Source organism: Ammospiza nelsoni, chromosome 4 (genome assembly GCF_027579445.1).
Source record: "Ammospiza nelsoni isolate bAmmNel1 chromosome 4, bAmmNel1.pri, whole genome shotgun sequence".
In the NCBI taxonomy this organism is placed as follows: domain Eukaryota; kingdom Metazoa; phylum Chordata; class Aves; order Passeriformes; family Passerellidae; genus Ammospiza; species Ammospiza nelsoni.
The window spans coordinates 687,795-707,679 of NC_080636.1; the positions used below are offsets into that span (position 1 = coordinate 687,795).

The 19,885-nt window shown below is 41.3% G+C and overlaps 1 protein-coding gene across 2 annotated transcripts in view; it reads right to left on the reverse strand.

Moving 5' to 3' along the window:
- The window catches only part of UVSSA (UV stimulated scaffold protein A), a 45,149-nt gene extending 26,050 nt beyond the window's left edge, over positions 1 to 19,099 (reverse strand). For both annotated transcript variants that reach the window (XR_009418285.1, XM_059470053.1), the window contains exons 1-6: positions 18,881 to 19,099; positions 18,316 to 18,646; positions 14,843 to 14,963; positions 13,355 to 13,795; positions 12,171 to 12,280; positions 11,447 to 11,575 (exon numbers count right to left, since the gene is read on the reverse strand). Coding sequence is in view for 1 of the 2 variants with exons in the window: in XM_059470053.1 (XP_059326036.1) it covers positions 11,447 to 11,575; positions 12,171 to 12,280; positions 13,355 to 13,795; positions 14,843 to 14,963; positions 18,316 to 18,646; positions 18,881 to 18,978 (1,230 nt within the window). In the remaining variant the exon portion in view is untranslated. The remainder of the gene's footprint in view (positions 1 to 11,446; positions 11,576 to 12,170; positions 12,281 to 13,354; positions 13,796 to 14,842; positions 14,964 to 18,315; positions 18,647 to 18,880) is intronic.
- Between the last annotated feature and the right edge of the window lie 786 nt (positions 19,100 to 19,885).

Genomic DNA, 19,885 nt, shown 5'->3' on the forward strand with positions numbered 1-19,885 from the left:
CAGGACATCATTAAAATTTTCATGTTCAGGTTCCATTTCTTACCTAGCTATTAAAAAAAGATTTAATCAGGATAAGATTTCTCATAGATTATCTCAGTCTGCAACTTTGTGTCATAATGTACAAACTGACTAACTTTCACATCATAAAAAGAGAAAGTAAATTCAGTGTATTCCCTTTGTTTTGACTCAGTCTGTAAACAAATAAACAGCAACAGGTTTAAGGAACAGAGAAATAGTGTTAGACAACAAGAGGGCAAAAGTTATCAGTCCAGCCTGATAACTTAAGTTGCCAGATTATACCTAAAATAGCAGGGACACAATGTCAGTACTTCCTTGCATGTCATATCTGAGAGACTAGAGGGAAAGCAGAGTACTATCTTTAATTGAAATTTCACCTAATTTGTTCATAGCACTGGAAGCACATATCTCTCTGTATGGTAATATTCTAAAATTCAGTGGATCTCACTAATCCTCCACCTGAAAACTGCACTGGAAGCAACTTTCTGTATTACCTGCATGATCTAAAACTTTAAAGCACGTGAAAAGCCTGGCAGAGAAAAGGCATAATCAGATGCAAATTCACTTTGTTTAGGTACAATCCATGAACTGTGCATTCAAGTACTATAGAAAACATTAATCATAGGAAACTGTAATTTTTGTTATCAGTCTAACACTAATCAAAAGGGAAACCTGTCACTAGCACTGACCTGTGAAACGTCCCAATTATACTCTTCAGAAATGACAGGAGCACTTAACTTCCTCACTGGGTAAATGACGACAATCAATCAACTTTGAATAACAATGAGCCACGGAGCTGAAAATTATTTTTTGTATAGAATCTACCCAGGAATTTATGAAAGGTGAAAAGCAACCCAAGGTTTTAGGGGCATTATGGCTTTCAGCTAGTGCAGCACATATCAAACACTAAACAGAATTTATGTGTTTTAATTTTCTAAAAGGTAGATGTGGACTTGGTGCTACAATGCATAACATATAATGCCAGATTTTAAATATGGGGGTCATTTTCATAAAATATTATGCGTATTGTTCACACCCTTGAATTTCCCTGGAGCCTTCTATTAAATTTAGATTTCCTGAAAAAAAAAATTAACTGCTTAGCTAACTATCAGGAATTAAGCCCTCTTTTCCTTTCAAACAGACAAAGTCTTTATCTCGATAAAATCCTTAACAAGTGAAATAAGTTATCTTTTTACTTTAAAATATTGAAGTTGTCACTGTTGGAAATTCAAGAAGTTGCGCAGTAATAGCAGGTAGTTATATCTCAATTTACTTCATTCCAGTGGGACTTTATCAGAACCATCCCATTTATGTATGTTTGCTCCATTTCCTTGCAAGAGAAAGTGGGAGAGCTCATGGGCAATATTATTAGTTAGAAATGTATGTTTTTTTAAAGTTCCAAAAAGCAACTTCTACAGAGGTAGTGGGAAAGCTCAACCCCCTCCTATTTAGGCTTCCACTACAGGAAAACTTTTTCAGTCAATTAAAAAAGTTAAAATAAACAATCCACCACTAAATCAGAGAAATAAATATTTAAGACAATAGTTTTAAGTGGCCAATTAAATAAATTATAATCCTTTTAGGAATGAGGGGTTCGGGTACTTGCAACCACGACAAAGGATACGAAGATAAAAACAAATGAAATTTCTAGTGTGCCACGGCTGAAGGGAATAAAGCATAAGAGCAAGTGATAAATACCACAATGGAAAGCTTTTCTTGTAGCGTACAAGATTAAATACCTCGAAGATAGGTAGTCACAAACTGCTTTGTTTCTCAATCATCTGTCAAAGAATGTGAGAAAGAAGCTCCTGGGTTCAAATCCATTCTAATTATCAGGTGCTATGAGGAAACTAACACAGTTATCCCAGACGGAGGGTGAACAGCCCCTCTCTGTCACTGGAGAATGGCCACCAGACCCCCAGACATCAGGGGCTGCTTGCACCACCACTGCTCCTCGGCTTCCAAGCAAAGGGAATTTTTAGCCTGTTAATCTGCTCTGAAATGCTGATATTTATTTTTGTATTTATTTATCTAAGTCATAGAAAGATGTATTTGCAAAACTATGTGTTGGCTGTTGGTTTCTTTAACATGGCAGGATCACTAACTAGGTAGTAGCTATAATTCCTGTGAGAAGAAATGGGATTTAGTTAGGCAATTTTCAGAGTGTTGAGCTGGACTTATTTACATATAAGAATATGGTTTCAAAAAAGACAGAAAATATACACATATTCTTTTCACTGTGATCACTTAGAACATTTTCACAATTTTCCAGATTTTTCACTAAAAACTTAAAATAGTGCTGACCATTCCAACTAGACAAGTGCAATCAAACAATTTCCTTCCTAACTCATTTAAAAAAACTTGAAAAAACAGATGTTTCCTTATTACTCTGCATCATTAAAAAACCTGGGAAAAGCACTGGATGCCAGTAGAAATGCAATTGTTACTTTTACTTTGCAGTCAGCGCCCAACAGCCTCCATCTGTTAGTGCAGCTCAGGGCAAGCAGAGCCCCAGTACAAGGCCTTGTTCACCCATCCCAACCAGTAATAAATGTAAAAAAGCCTCCACCCACCACACAGCACTTGGAAAGATGTGAAGAAAAGCCCTTGATCCTTTGCTCACTTTTATACATTGACTGCTACATTCTGTTAAGAGGATTTAAAAACCCGAGTCTCTGCAATCATAATTAAAGCAAGCAATAAAATTACTGAAATATAGAATGCAATCAGTTTATAGGGCTAGATGTACAGCCACTACTAATTATTTTAGAAAACGAAGGAAGAGAAAAGATAGCACATGAAGAAGTCACATCTACTCACTAAAACACCACTTGCAAACTACAGCTGGGACCATTAAATAAATTTTGCATGGTCTAATTAACTTGGTTTGCAATCTCAATTACTTTTCACCCAAGAAATCACTTTTGTTCAGTTTTATGCATGCCTGTTTCCCTTTTCTAAAAAAAAAAATGATGTAAGGCATCCTCAGACAAGTGAACTCTAAACTTCATTTGTCTTTCAGCAGGCTTGATGGCTATGCATTTAAAAACCCATTCTATCTTATAAACTAAAAATTAAATGTACTCAGCTGTGATGGTCGTCATTGCATCTGCTATTTATATGCTAATACCCTCACTGAAAGATCTTGCAAATTATTCCACCATGCCAATATCTCATGTGCATCTACTCAAAGCCAACTAAATATTTTTCTAGAAGATTTTGGTTGGGGAACCAGAATATTTATTGCTGTAGAACCTAGTTAGAGGGGCAACCTTAAGCACATGCATTTTTTATTCAACCATAACACAAAACATACTTCAGGCAGGTTAAAATGAAATTTGGGGATATTCTATGTAAGAAAACAGTGACTGGGGTAAAAATCGTCAGTGCCAGTAATAGAAACTGAGTAGTCAAAACAGTGTATCTTTAATGTAAAGACACATTCCCCCATTTCCATTCTTTTATATCATCCAACACAGGGTGACATGGACATAAATGCTGGCATTTGGACAGATTTTAGAACCATGTTTGAGTTTTATCATGTGCAACACAAGGAAAACACAAACTACTAACAGAGCTGTATTTATAAGAAGCTCCCACACAGCCTCCCTCCCCTTCACTTTGTGATATGAACATAAATTCAAACTCCAGGACTGCAAATTAGATATGTGGTCCAGGCAAAGCACATTTTATGTTCACCCGTAAAAGTATCACCATTCATTCTGGGTGTAGTTGCTCAACACCACATAAGCATCTTGGCCAGGCTGACTTTTATTTAGGAATGCACTTTTCACATTATTTCCTAATTTCCAGGGGTTAGTATAAACGCTTGAAGGGCTCCAGCCCAACACTTTGCCAAAGTACACTGGGGAATGAACATACCTTGCTCCAAATTGCTTTGGCAAGATAACAACTACCTGATGAACCAGTTTTCCCTAAAGTAAGAGTCTGAGAGGATTCTCACAGTCCTGCAGGGGCAAGCTCAAAACCCAGCTCAAAAGACTCTGCATCTTCATGAATCCTTTCAGAAAAAAATGGTATGTCCAAGAGACCCAGTGGACCAGCGTGTGCCTTCACAGTTTCAGAGGGCAGAAAATAAAGGCAGTCTAGAAAACTGGTACATTGGATAAATTATTACCCCAGGAAGATATTGCAAGGCAAGTTCAGTATTCCTTTAGCAATAACCATTCAGATGTATTTTCATACCTCACTACTGGAGCTCCTACCATCCGCCAAAATGGTGGTTGCATAAATCATCTAAATCCTTAAGCAGGTACATCAAAAAGGCCAAGTTCTCTTGCACAATCCACATTTTCCAGAAAGTATCAGATTCAGGGAAGATGCAGCAGTTTCAGTTTAACTAGTGAAGGTTTCCAAGTCAAACAATAACAGGTAGATACATATCTCAATTGAATAAACCTAATTAATTACAGACAGGTAAAAAATTATTCTATGCAAGATACACATAACCTTACATGCATTTCTGATTGTGGATTTCGGGTACAAGACATTATAGATGTGAACAGATTTACCTTCATATTGCTCATCAGCTAAATTTAAATGCATTGACGTATGTTTCAAGCCTAAAACTTTTCTTATTTTTCCATTTTTATAAATATACACTTAGCAATGTACCTCTATGAACCTCACAGAAAAATTCACTTCAATACACAATTCCCCCTTGTAAGGTAGGATGGATAAAAAGCAGGAAGCAAATTTGTATCTCCTAGAGAATACACACTGCTCAGTATTCACAGATGAATCAAGGGAGATGACCCTTGGGCCTGGAAAACTTAAATACTTAACATAAGGGTTAAGCTGATGATGGAGACATCCTCCTTTATTTTCCACTCTATTAGAGGAGCTCCAAATTGCATTGTGCGACCTGCGCGTCACACGGGGCTCGGAGGTCGTCACAGTGACAGCCCCAAGAATTCATGGCTACATCTGCATAACAAGATATTTTTAATAACTTCAGAGCAGTGGCAGGCTGCATGGCCAGGGCAAAGCATAGACCACACCACAGGAACACTCAGCTCTTGGGAAGAGACAAAATCCCCCAAACGCATCACCCAGCTATCAGGCACTTTACCAAGGGACTGCTGTTCTGAGGGCTAATTCTACAGTGTTTTGTTTTATATCAGTCCTACATCCTAATAAAACATAAAAAATAGAAAGCTCTTTTAGCTGAAAAGTGATCCTTTAACAGAAATAATAAGAACATGGCAAACATGACAATAAAAATAACACCAATTAAAACAGGAAGGAGGGAGAGGAAGCATTAAGTATCTGTATGACCCATTTACTAGTCTGTGTTTACTTTTACAGTTATGGTTGACCTGGCTTTTTTGATAAATATTACCTAGACAAAAAACCCAAACCATTTAAATGTTGCCTAGGCTACCAATTTGATCACATACCTATTAATAAATTTTACTGTTTATTCTGACCACATTACATGCTAACAATGTATAAATCTGGTAAAGAACATCTTTAGGAATAATGCTGCTCTAGTTATCAAATATTCCTGTATTTCTCTATAGAAAACATACTAACAATCAACATCAACTTATCATTTAAACCTTAAAATTAAATGCTTCCAGTTTTCATAGGACAACTTCTTGGTAAGAGTTGGGGTTTCTGTTAAAAAGCAGCACCTGGGGAAAAGACTTCTCTACAAAGGCGTCTCTGTTGCTGCATGGTCTGAGCATGTTTTTTAGTAAATGTGGTTTCAGTTGTTTCTAACCCCCAGGACCAACTTCTCTAAAATGAACAAGAGAAAAAACTGTAAGGATGTGAGTACAGGAAGCTGTTACAGAGAGCTGTCACCAGGACTGGATTCTCTATAGCTACAGAAGCAGAAAAAGAAATCTAAAATTCAAGTGCAGGTCTTTTTTTTTTTTTTCCTAAAGCAGGCACTAGCTTAACAAAAAGACAGACTTGAAAAGAGCTGGTTATAATGCTACAAGTTTATTAGGTAGAAATAACTCATTTGAATTGCTAAAATGCCAAACTGTAGTTGAAGACATGGGGAAAAAAATCAGCAAGTGTTGTAACATGTAATTGGCAGAACTCTTGGCTTAATTTATACCATATTAAAATTTCAACCTTTTAATGTATTTTGGGACTAAATAATTAGCAGCAAATATTTAAATTGTTAATTTGTAATAATTTTCTGATATTAATCTTTCTGAAAAAAATCTTCCTTGTATTATAGTGAGGTTTGAGTTATCAGGTTCTGGACAACACAAGGACAGGCTCCTCCAAATCTAATTATTAATGGCATTATTGAGTTCAACCAGATGTTTCACATGGATAAAATTAAGTACACGAATAAATCAAGATCTAAGCACATGCTTAGATTTGACAGAAGATAAGGAAAGGTGAAACAAAAAGTAATGAATACAGTTAATGAAAAACTATATATCCCTGGTAGTTAATGTAATTTGAAATTTAAAATTCAAAGTGTACCAGGTGTGTTAAATGATCCCTCTGCTGACAGACACATGAATGGGATGTTTCTCACATCATCTTTCCTCCTGGATTCTGTCTGCCTAAGTTTTAGGCAGCCTCAGTACTAAACTTCCACAGCTTCCCAAAGTAATCACATAAAACATAAGCATACTTAGAGTGTACAAAATCCAGCTAATGAGCTACATTTCTATTAACAATGTCAGGATGTCAAGTATTACCCTAGTGGGTAATTCTTTATGGAGAGGATGTCAGTGAAAGGTGGCATGCATGATTTAAAATACAGAACATACTCGTCTTCTCTAAAATTGCAAGATCATTTGCATTTAATCAGCAGCAAATCAGACATTAAACAAGAAAATTTTAAATCCAGTATTATAAGAAAGCAAGGAGACATTGAGAAACAAATCTATATCTAACCAGAAAAAAAAAATTAATAACAATTTGATGGTAAGTTATTCCTGCAAAAGAACTGAGTCTACAGTAGTGTTTAAATAAAACACCAACCTAAGGCAGTAATTACAACTGTACTTTTATAATAATTCATAAAGTCACCAATTAACTTGAAATCTCTCTGGTGTTGCTGTCATAGTAAGTTTACCTGGAAACACAGACTGAGCAGATGGCTGGCTCTGGATCAAGGTGGCACAGAGAAAAACGTGGAGCATGCAGTTTGCACTCCCTCTGCTGGGCACTGGAATTATCCTGAGCAGGCACTCAGAGAAGGAAGGTTCCTGTCTGAGCACCGTGCTGCCGTCAAATAAAAGCCTTTTACAGCTCCCACCCTCTTCACCCGGATCCAGCCATAACCCAGATTCACAGAAAAATGAGTATCAAAACCCTCAAAACGTTTACACCCTCAAAATCCACTTTCACTGTCAGAAACCTGGCACCCCACACAAGGATTTAATTACAGTGAACATAACCCATGTAAGCACACAAAAACATATTTGCCTTTGACCAATACAGGCAGTCTGTGATTTTTTTTTTGTCCACTCTCCACCCACTTGAAAAAGTAACAGCTTGTAAAAAATGCCTTGAGTTCTGATCTGCTGGGGGCACAGCAGTGGCAATGGGGAATGTGTGGACTGGGCAACTGGGATGGATTTATAATTATAAAATCTGCTTCAAGGGATTTGTTTCTATCAGTTAAAGGATAACCTTTGTTTTTCTTTTCCCTCTCCTCCCACAGCTCCCGAGAGGCAAGCACAAAGCACAGGCTGCTCCTGCTGGCAGGGTGTAAGTGTCACACAGAAATGATGGCCCTCCTTGTAATTAAGACTCTCTGATGGTTTGTGTTCTTCACTCTCATGGAGGAGAAAAGTAAAAGTGGTTATAGCTCATGTCACTATAAACCATTTTAAGTCAAAGTGTCTCACTGTATAAAGTTCTGTGCTTTCCTTCAAGAGACTTTGTATAAGGCAAGTTCCCCAAACCTCCAAGAAGTTCACCTGTGGTTTGAAAAGCAGTTTGACATTTTCATTTTTCAGTAAAGCTAAAAAAGAACTTCAGAGAAAGTAACTTGTGCTAATTGTCTAACAGGCTTAGATTGCCAAAAACTCCTGCCTTGTAGCCTTGTGCTCTGTGATATGGAAAATGAAATGAGAAACAATGGGAAGCATGGATGTAATAATAAGGATTTCCAAAAGCACACACCTTGTGAACCAAGCAAATATTTCTTCTGTGGAATCAGGCCATGTAACCACCAATTTCTTGCTCTCAGTGTAATTTACATCAAGCTACACTGCTGGTATATTCATATTTCAGCCATATCCATGTGTAACTGATCACCTAAAAGAGAGTAGCAATGACATATGGCAGTGGTAAGGCACTCCTGGACCTTCCCTCTTTGAAGAGGCAATTTAAATCTCTGTGGGATTGAGAGTTATAGTGGAGTTCACAGTAATAAATCTCCAGTTTCATTGTCTCTCAATAAACTCTTCCCTTTATCAACTTTCTTGATCTCAGTTTGAGGATGGGTAAAACCTTTACTCCCTCTGTTCCCAGACAGAACAGAAAAAAAGCACAGACTAGAACAGATGAAAAGGGGGGAAATCAGTGACCACAGAAACCTGGAGATTGAACATGAAGAAAAGGCTAAAAGTGCCTGGAGAATGGGCAAGCCCAAGTCCCCAGCCAAGCTGCCAAGTCCCTGTCACTCTGTTTTATATTTGCTAATTAAATAAAACCCCTCTCTCTGAAAGAATGGTTTGCTGTGGTGCAGGATCATAATAAGAGTTGAAATAGCAAGTGCACAAAAAATTCACTTTTACATTCCCCAGTTAGGGATACAGCCACCTCAGAGTGCAGAACTGCCATTCACCTGTACACTGTCCAGTTATAGATACAGCCACCTCAGAGTGCAGAACTGCCATTCACCTTTACAGTGTCCAGTTATAGATACAGCCACCTCAGAGTGCAGAACTGCCATTCACCTGTACACTGTCCAGTTAAATATACAGCCACCTCAGAGTGCAGAACTGCCATTCACCTGTACACTGTCCAGTTAGGGATACAGCCACCTCAGAGTGCAGAGCTGCCATTCACCTGTACACTGTCCAGTTAAATATACAGCCACCTCAGAGTGCAGAGCTGCCATTCACCTGTACACTGTCCAGTTATAGATACAGCCACCTCAGAGTGCAGAACTGCCATTCACCTTTACACTGTCCAGTTAGAGATACAGCCACCTCAGAGTGCAGAGCTGCCATTCACCTTTACATTCCCCAGTTAGGGATACAGCCACCTCAGAGTGCAGAACTGCCATTCACCTGTACACTGTCCAGTTAGAGATACAGCCACCTCAGAATGCAGAACTGCCATTCACCTGTACACTGTCCAGTTAAATATACAGCCACCTCAGAGTGCAGAACTGCCATTCACCTTTACACTGTCCAGTTATAGATACAGCCACCTCAGAGTGCAGAACTGCCATCCTCTCCCACCACAGAGATGGCACAGACCACCCCCAAACCCATCTACGTGGGACCCTGTGCACTCAGCCAGTGATGCCCACTGTCCCCCTCTGCTCACTGCTCACAGCTTTGCAGCTGTGCTCAGCCCCACACTTGAGCAGGTCCAGCCCTCGTGGTCCCCATGTGCCACCAAATCCCATCTGGAAGGACAGGGGGCTGGGAGCCAGGGCTGTGCAGGACAGCCAGGCTGCCACTACTGCTTCTCTTGGCTTCAGAGACACAGAGACAGCAAAAGGGGCATGGCAAGAGCTGCAAGGACACGAGGACACCTGGACAAAGCCACACACCTAACACAGGCAGCAGTGCTCTAGTGAAGAGGAGATGTGTGCAGTGTTTCACATGCTGACATGTAAATATCTGACAGATGGGGATTCAATAACCATGGCCTAAGAGATTCTGTTTATTTTGTTCTACTAGACTCCCAATTTGCCACACTTTTATGTTTCAATAAAGTCATCTGACACATGAATAAAATATAATTTATGCAGTTTGCTTCTGCTGTACAAAGCTCTCTGTGTTCAGGTTATAAATTTAAAATAGCTCAGCACTAACACTAAATTTAGTTATTTCCCACTGGAGAGAAAACCTAGGAATATTTATATATTGTTTTCAATGCTTAAGTTACCTCAGTTTGCATTGCTTCATTTTGAAAGCATTGTGAGCATTATGTGCTTCCTATCTTTTTCTCCTTTTAACAACAGAATTTATTAGCTTTCAAATTAATAAAGTTATTAGTTCTAAACATGCTATAGAAGCATACAGACAGCACTGGTCACTCTAAGTGGTAACAATACCATTGTAAACACACACACATCCCATTCACACACACACACAAAAATCAAGGCTTGAATGTCTTTTACATCTTACAAGAAATATAGCAACCAATATTCCATGCAGAGGTGCAGCAAATGAAGTCCTGTCAAGCAAATGGCAGGAATGACAGCAGATGTCTGGATTCCTTCATAGCTGGTTGCATAAAGGTAGCACACATATTTCACTGGAGACAAAAGCCTCTGACAAGACAGTCTCTCAGTACTTTTCATTCAGAGTTGGCATTTTTGACTGGTGTGGCACATCAGGAGGTGTTAAGATGATGAACCAGATTAATCTTGATTTAGCTTCATTTGTACAATGAAGGCAAAGCCTACAACACTCAGTCATGGCTAAATGAGGCTACACAATTTAGCTCAAGGTGTTATGTCCAGATCAAATCCTTACAATCAAGTAAATCCAAACCAGACTCTAGTCTGGACTCTGACCCAAAGCACTCATTTTCATGTCAAGCTATGCAGTTATTTAATTTCATCACAGCCAACAGAAATTAGTATCATGCAGCTCTGATTTTTATCTATGTAAGCAGGGCATACACTTCTTTTTGGTTCTGAATAATGTATTTGATCCTTCAGCCTGTTTACTCACAAAGTCTACCTGTCTCACAAGAACTGTCATAGGTAGTTAATCTCTGTGAAATAAGGTTGATAATCTCTGTGAAATAAGTTTGATGCTCTAAACTTTCCTATCACAACCTTAATCACATTACATGTTTAGTACAGAGTAAATGCTACAAAGCAGAGAGACTACTTTCCTGAACTGAGAGAATCTCAGAGTTTAGCAAATTGTGAAAGAACACGAGCAGTGCAGTGTCTATTGAGAAATATGCACAAAAGAAGCTGAGGATTTAACAGTGTTACACATAAAGCAACTAAGAGTAAATAAAATCTGCACTTACCCACTTCTCTATCCTTAACAACAAAAGGGATGCCATAAACAGTTTTGTTCTAATAACCAGGCCCCTGGAATATCATACAGGTGTTTACTGCTCCTTGAGGGAAGCTACAATCAGCTGAATTAATGTACTTTACAATAAAACCTGTGTTGAAAAGTTTCCCAGGTTAGGGCTTAAGAGAAAGAGCATTTTTCTGTATACAAGCTAAACTTTATTAATGGTTCTCTCTAGTAAAACAGAATTTTAAGAAACTCACCACTTTTCTTTTTCTTGCTTTAAAGGAAATGTCCATTTCCTTGTATTTCTTCATAGCAGTCTCCATTTTATTCTTGAGTTCAATGGCACATCTTAGCTGATCATCATTGACTCCTGCTCTGGTAAGCAGCTGCAAACCAAGAAAACAACAACCTTATTCTCTTCTAGAAATCTGAGCCAAAAAAAACAATTTCCAGTTTTCCCTCATAATTAATGAAATAACATCACAAATTCCTTTGTTGTACAAGCGACAATTAATGAAGCCAATTCATTTTCTATCCAGACTAGAAAAACTATCAGCAACTAGTGAAGCCAAAGAATGAACAGACATTAAAAACATCTTCTGGAAGTGCCCTCCAGTAGGCCAAACTGCACTCAGGAGGCTCCATGATACACTGCTAACCTGATAGAGAGCTGTCTAACAAAAATAAGCTGTGTTTTACTTTAAGACTTTGCAAAGAAGCCAAGTTTTACCTATCTTAAAAAAAAATTTAAAAAAGAATTGCCTATAGGTACCACACCCAAGGCTGAGAGCTACCCAACAAGCTCCTGCAGTGTCCTTTAGTGCAGCCTTACTGAAATGGAAATCTTCTCTAATTGTTCCTGCTTCTTCAACCTTCATTTCCTTTTGGTTCACTCTCCCTCAAGCTTTAGTGTATCCCAGCCCTTGTTTCACCATCTTTTTATTAAAAAATGAAGAAAAAATAATTAATTCTTTATCCCACCTGAATCCAGGACTGCACAGAAGGCCAGAACTTATTTCTGAGAAGTTTGTGAGCATCCATGACACTGTTTATGATGGCAGTATTATCTTCATTCTCTTGCACTTTTATATCTGCTCAAAACAGGGGAAAAGAGTTAGTGCAAGACATTTATGGTAGCTGCACTACAGGAGTTAAAGAAGGCAAATTACTCTTTCTAAGACATTTGATCACTTCAGGGGGAGTTACAAACATCAGAATGCTTCTCTGCTCAGTATTAATTATTCTGTTACTATCCACACACTCAAAAAATCTGAGGAAAATATGAAAAGTGTTCAGTCCAACATGCCAGAAAGAGTTGTTAAGCCATCATCAGCAAGGAATGACCAAATAAATCACAGACAGGTTCAGTCTTACTATTTTCATTACATCTTGTCCCAAGTTCAAATGAACTGGGCCTTATTGTACCAATTTCTACATATTCAATACAAAATAATCTCTACCCTGGTAGTAACAGGGAATGGATTGTAAAGAAGCCAAGCATGCCATTATCCAAGTGAAAGTTATACTTTTCACCCATTGTTGTCAGCAAACAGAAAAGCAGACATCACCCCTGCTGTCTGCACATGGAATTCCCTTAGGACAGGAACTGTAAGAGATTTCCAAAACACAAACCATCCTGATTTTTCTACAGGTAACTCACACTAGAAAAGTTATACAAAAATGGTATGATCACTTGCTAGCAAAACTACTTTCTTGCAAGGAAGAAGTTTAAGAAACACCCAATTGTAAGATTTTAAACTATCAGCTTATTCCCCAGCTACAGAGGGAAAGAGGTGAATAGCAAAGAGGAAGAAAGTTGTATTTGATAAACAGATTGTTTTTAAACACAAAAGACTCATCATAGATACTATGAAGTGCTATAATGGGCTCACAACAACTACTACAAAAGTTCAGTCTTAGAAGGTAATTAATGAAATCTGCTAATCACACACAAGAACACCCAAAACTAAGAACAGTTACTAGAGGAACGAGAAACAGAAAAATAAAAAATAAATTAAAAAAAAAAATCAAAGTGATGTCCAGTAATCCCAAAGCAAAATGGTGTCCAGTAACCCCAGCATTCAAGTAAAGAAACAAAACCACAAGCACAGAACACTTCAGAGAAAGGCTGCCTCCAGCTACATGTCAGAAGTTTTTCCAGGTACCTGTGGAGATTTCAAGGTCTAGAGTATATTTATGTGAAATAAGCCCATGGTTCCTAACAAAAGTCTGGTAATCATCATCATCATCATCATTATCATGGAGATCAGGGCCACTGTATGGAACATCTGAGCGTGTGCCTCCATCCAGCTCTTCTTGCTCAGCCTTCTCATCTGCCTCCTTGCTTCCATCAGCTGTAACACACTGGGAAACAGGAAGGATGTCCTTGCTGCAGCAGGGCTGCTCATCATCCATGCACCCCAAGGAGGATGGGGTCACTTTCCCCTGGGAGGACAAGGGGCATGCAGGTCCAGCCTCATTAGCAGGTGTTTGTTTGCTGAGCTCCGGGTCAATCTCGCTCATCCCAAAATTGAGAGGATCTGGCATCAGCAGCTGGAAACAGTTCTCCATCTCTGTCAGTGTGTCAGCAATCTCTTGGGACATTTCTATCAAGACACAATTGTTTTATACAATTGTTAGATACTGTAAAATGTTAATGTCTCCAGAGCAGACACAGAGGTACAAATCAAATATGACTGCCAAAGGGGGAAGCCATTTATCCAGTGACAACTGAGCCATACAGATCTTCCTCTTCTACAGAAATTGTCCTTATAAAAGTGACAATCCCTAAGCAGGAAATCTAGAATTTCAGAATCTACATGCCAGACATGTAGAATCAGAGCTCCTCCTTTCCTCAGCCTCTCTAAATTTCACTATGTAAAGATGACTCAAGTGTTTCATAGAAGTTGAAGGAAAACAAGGTTCAAGGAGATATTCTGAAAAGTGAAATCTCTTTAAAATTCCACTCTAGTGCATGAAAACATTTCCAGCATGCAGAATAAATGCAGACACAATTGCATGCATCACATATAACAAATTTAATTAAATAACGCTTTAAACTGCAGCATAATACACTCACTATCTCTGTTATTCTTTGGGTGACAGAAATGTGTCTGCTCTGCACATATTGCTCAGACTCAGGCCCCAGTTACAGTTTCTAGCTGCACCGTGACACTTTTCACAATTATCCGACACTGCATCCAGGATTCCTGAGCAGACCGTTGCCTGTATTTCTGGAACACAAGGACCGTATGTATAACATAAGTAACGCCACAGACCAACAAGGCATTGGGAAGTCTGTGCCTAACAGAAATTAAGTCACTAGCTGCAAAAAGTCTCATGGTTTGTTTACCTGGGGTCATGCACTCACACTTTACTGAATTAGAGACCAGATCTTTACTTGATAACATTTTCTTTCTTTCCCATCTCTTCCTACTGAACTCACAGGACAGTCACTTCTTTCCCCTGATATTCTTTAGGTGAGAGAAAGGGAGGGCTGAGCTCCAAATGCAGTATTCCTGCTTTCTGTGGTCAGCTATTACCTGGATAGCTATTCTCTCAATTTATTTTATATAACCTTTAAAAAGGTTGCTTTAAAAATGAACAAAAAAAAAACAAACAAAAAATGCACTAAAAGAAGCAAAGCAACCAACCTTCCATTTCTTTTTCAGTTCTTTTGACTTTTTCTTTGTAAATGTTCTCCAGACGTTTCTGCTTCTCCTCTTCCCTCCTCCTCTCAGCCACAGTTCTGGCATGCACATCCTGAAAATCCACCTAAGGAGGAAATGAAGAAAAAAGGGTAACATTCCTCGTAAGAAATATATAGAAAATCCATTTCCTAAGATCCTTATCTGTGGTGAAAAATCCTGGAACATCAGCCATCAAGCAGAAGCTCAGCAGCATTTCCTTTTATCTCTTCTCTCCCTTGAATCAATAACTGCAGCAATTGTGAACAGAGTTTTTACTCCTACTAATAAAGGACTGTTGAGAATCAATGGCTTTCAAAAGGAAATCATAAAGTAGAAAAACAAACCCCCTAAACCCCTTAGATTTTCACATCCAGAGTGCAGGAACAAACAGGGCTTTGGGAGACTTCTGTCACAGCACTGGAGACCAGGAGTCAGGGAGAATGAGCAGGAAGAGACAATGCAGGGGAGATATTAAGATTACATGAAAACATCACACCATGTCCACCAGGAAATTTAGGAAAATTCTGTAAGCACTATAACAACCAGTGTATAAATATACATACATATACATATATCTATATATCAGTCTTACAAAAAGAACTTTTTAAGAAAGGAAAGTAAAAGAGAAGACCTACAATTTTATTAAGAAACAACTAATTTGTGATTTTACAATTCCATTGTTGGATTTTGATAGTGAGGGGAAAAACATTCAGTCTCACTTCCTTATGGGTGAATTATAAATATTAATCTGAACAACTCAAAATGCCGTTTCTTAAAATATTAGCAATATTTGGTTTTTTTTTTTTTTAGTATGGTCTTAGAAGGGATTGAAAACACAAAATAAATTCACTCCTGTTTTAAAGAAGGGAGGCTTGATTGCATTAATGCTGAAGGAAATCCTTTTGGAAAACACAGAATTTCCTTTGATTGCTACCACATAACTTCTATGAACTGCCAGACAGACAGTGCTGAGCAAGCCTGCACTTTGCTGATTGTGCAGCCCACGACTCTCCATCACAAACACTCAGTGAAATTTGTTATTCTTGCCACTGCTAGATGATCAAGCGTGTCAACAGCCAGGAGTGGCTCTCAGCAACCTACAACAAAGTTTTGGAGTCACACAAAGGTTTTTGTCTAACAGCTCTCAGAGAAGCTGGCATGGAGGGTCTCCATCAGTTCAGAAACAGGGACACACACCAAGCTGGTTTTACAGTAGGGAATGGGTGGGCAGAAGGGTGGCAGGGAAAAGATCTGGCTTCACAGCCTACTGCACCATGCAGAGCACCAGAGTGAGCTTTCTTGGTTTTCAGGATCTGAAAACCAGGATCTGACTTCTGCAGGTTTGCACAGCTCCCCACAGAGAACTGGGAGAAACAGACCCACCCAAAGAGCAACACTGCTCACAAAAGCAGAACAAAGATCCAGAGCCCAGCAAGCGCAGCCACCATCTGCTGCCAGTCAGACTGCAGTGCACAGCAAACCAGGCACAGCTACAGCTTCCTAAAGCACAACTTCTGCCTCCTGCCACAGCACCTGCAGGGGAGGCATCTGCCCATCCTTTCCCATTGTGCCAGAAGGACCATGAAGCCTCTTATTGCTGGTCTGCAGTTATGGAACTAAGTGTCTGAGGAGCAAAAAACTGCTCAAGTGAAAGGATGCTGAGCAGCAGGCTGACACAATTACTGCAACTTCTGTGAAAATACTGGAATACAGCAGTACCATTCTCTGTGTGCATCTGAAATCCTGTTCTGTCATTCCATCCAGGCATTCCCCAGCCACAAAGATACTACGATATGGGTCTGTGCCCAAATATGCAAACATTTGGAAATATGTGAAATATTTTTCCTCTTTCTTCTTCTTTTTAACTTTGAGACTGCAGTTTGAAAATAATTACTTTTATGTATACTGAAGCATTATTTGCTCTTGAAGTCAAACATCTACGGAGGCACCTACTTGGTCCCTATTACTACTGACCTACTAACATGAACAGAGTGGGGAGTTCTCTAGCTCTACACCCTAAAAGAGCAGCAGCTGTCATCTTCTGACTGTTTATAAAGTGATTTTGGTGATTATTACAAGAAACCCAACGAAAACCCAACTATGGGCCACACACAGAGCTAGCACACCACCCAAGCTGCCCCATGTTACTGTGCCAAACCAGTAAAACTCAACAGTGATGTATTTTGCTACAAAAAAGTAGAAATGCCTTCTCAAACTTTTGGTTGCTTCTCACACTTCAAGCATTAAGCTGGCAAAAGGCCAGTTGGCTCACAGCAAGTCTTTGAGTACAAGAGTTACCAAACTACCTGAGATTGCTTCTATTGACGTTAATGTTTGCAGAGGAGCTCAAATCCAGCTGCTCTAGAAAAGAGCACAGCTGGTTCAAAACCTGGAGAGGGATCCCCAGTTGTTACTGGGGAGCAGCCCCTGACCCCAGGAGCACAGACAGACCTGCCACACTTCAGCAGAGCTGTTGGACACCTGTGTGAAACTGCATTACATGTTAAAGCCCCCAGTCTTGCACTGTCATTTAATTTTCTTCCTTTCTTAAACAAGATAAGAAAGGATAATTCAAAAACAGTCATCTTTTGTGAGCAGATGCCAATATCTGTATAAAAAACCAGCACAGTACAGTTCAGGAGGGAACATCATTAGCTTACTGTGGAACCAGAACAACAGAAATACTTCAGGTATCACAAAAGCTTTTCATCTGTTGTTAGGAATCTGAATCTGCCTTTGTGAAGAGAAAGAAAACCAGTATATTTACTGAAAGCCTGTTATTATCATTGTAGGTAGTGTGAATGCTAGAACAGTGCTGCAAATTTCACTGTTGCACCTCAGAAGACAGACTAAAGCAGCAGAATGTTCCAAACACAGTAACTTGAAGTGACATCTAAAAGCTAAGGTTTACATGAAATTTCTCTGTCATAAAAGCTCTTTTCTGGCACAGTAACACTGCAGCTGAGGATGGCAGGCATGCACACTGGCAAAGTTGCACAGTAAAGGGGAACTAGAATGGGGCAGCCCAGTACAGAAATTAAGCTAGTTTAAACTAGCTATGGAAAGATGTAGCAGGTGTTTATCCTCAGTTTAGTGCATGACCATTGCTGCCCTTCCCAAAAGAGCTAAACCTTGGGGCTCCAGTGAGGAATCAGTGGGTGAAAGCCAGCAGGTGAGCAATGCTTGCACCCTGAAAAAGGCACAGCCCAGCCATGAGTACAGAACAGAGTTTTAAATACCTACAGTACTGCAAGATGAACAGAAAGCCTGGGGTTTGTTTTCCAAAGACCATCCCCAAGATAAAGTCTCCTACAGGCAGTGTCATTTCCTACAGCTTTCTTTTTTTTTTTTTTTAACATTTATTGGTTTCCTTACTTTAAGCATCCCCTGGTGATCATCACCTAATACCACACAGCGGAGTAAAAAACGCCGAGTACCTTCTTGTTCTGCTTTAGGAAGTGGTATCCCAGGGAGAGCTGCTTGTAGGCCTCCCCGTATTTCTCGTGCCAGTCCTGCACTGCCTTGATGGCCGCTTTCCTCAGCTTCTGCGCCACCTCCTTGGGCGGGGGCAGCGGCTGCTCGTGGTCGATGCCCACGGTGAGCTCCAGGAACTCCTGGAAGTTGGAGATGAGCAGCGTCCTGAAGTGGTGGGACCTGGCGAACAGCTCCTGCAGCACCTGGAAGGCGGAGAAGCGCATCTCGGCGTGCTCCTCGCGGAGCCGCGTCAGCAGCAGGTGGTACGCGTGGCCGATGTGCTCCTCCGACGCCCTGAGCGCGGGGACAACGAAGGAAAAGGAGGGGGAGATATTTAAAAAGACGCTCAGCACGTAACAGCATAAGCCTGAGGACGTAATTGATTTTAAATTTTAAGTGAACAGCCTCTGTGCTGGCAGCACCCGGTCCCCACGGCAGGCCCAGGAGCAGCGCTCGGGGCGGCCCCGCCCGGGACCGCCGACATGGGGACAACAGCGGGCCCGGCTCTGCCCCTCCCTCCGGCCGTACTTGCAGATCTTCTTCAGCTCCTTCATCCTGCCGGGCTCCAGCTGCGGCTCCCCCGACGTGGTGAGCTCCTCCACCAGCTCAGCCAGGCGCTGCTCCATCTCCGCCGGCACCGGGGCACCGGAGCTGCCGGGACACCCGCTCCGAGGGTCCCTCAAGCCGGGAGAGCCCCGGCCGGGAACCACCGGGGCTGACGGGCCCGGCCGCGGCTGGGCGGCGCCATCTTCCGGCCCTCAGCGGAGCCCCGCCCCGGAGGAAACCCCGCCCCGGAGGGAGCCCCGCCCCAGAGGGAGCCCCGCCCCCGAGGAACCCCCGCCCCTCACACGAACCCGCCTCTCGTGTAGGCCCCGCCCCTCAGGGGACACACGCCCTTGTGGAGCCACGCCCACATGGAACCACGCCCATAGAGTGCTGAGCCCGCGCTCCTGCCCATTGACCACACCCGCATGCGAGCCCCGCCCCCTTGGGTGCTGCTCCCCCCGCACCGGCGGGTGGTACCTTCCTCCCCCCCCCCCCCGGCACCTACCATCTCCCCCGCCCATGTGACGTGCCGGCACCCGGAAGCGGGGCCGGGGATAGGCAGGGGAAGCCTTAAAGGCGCCGCGCCCCGGTTTTGTGTGAGGGGGTGTTGTGTTTAACCCGAGCCCGCCGGTTTTGCGTGAGGGGGTGTTGTGTTTAACCCCAGCCCGCCGGTTTTGTGTGAGGGGGTGTTGTGTTTAACCCGAGCCCGCCGGTTTTGTGTGAGGGGGTGTTGTGTTTAACCCGAGCCCGCCGGTTTTGTGTGAGGGGGTGTTGTGTTTAACCCCAGCCCGCCGGTTTTGTGTGAGGGGGTGTTGTGTTTAACCCGAGCCTGCCTGGAGGGGCGAGCAGCCGCTACACAACGCCCCTGCTTGTCACAGAGTCACACCTCCGAATCATTGACACCAACCAAACATCACCGCTCTAGTCTTTCCTTAAACAGCTCCCTGGGCAGCCCGTGCTGAGGTGCAATCAGCCCTTCTGTGAAGA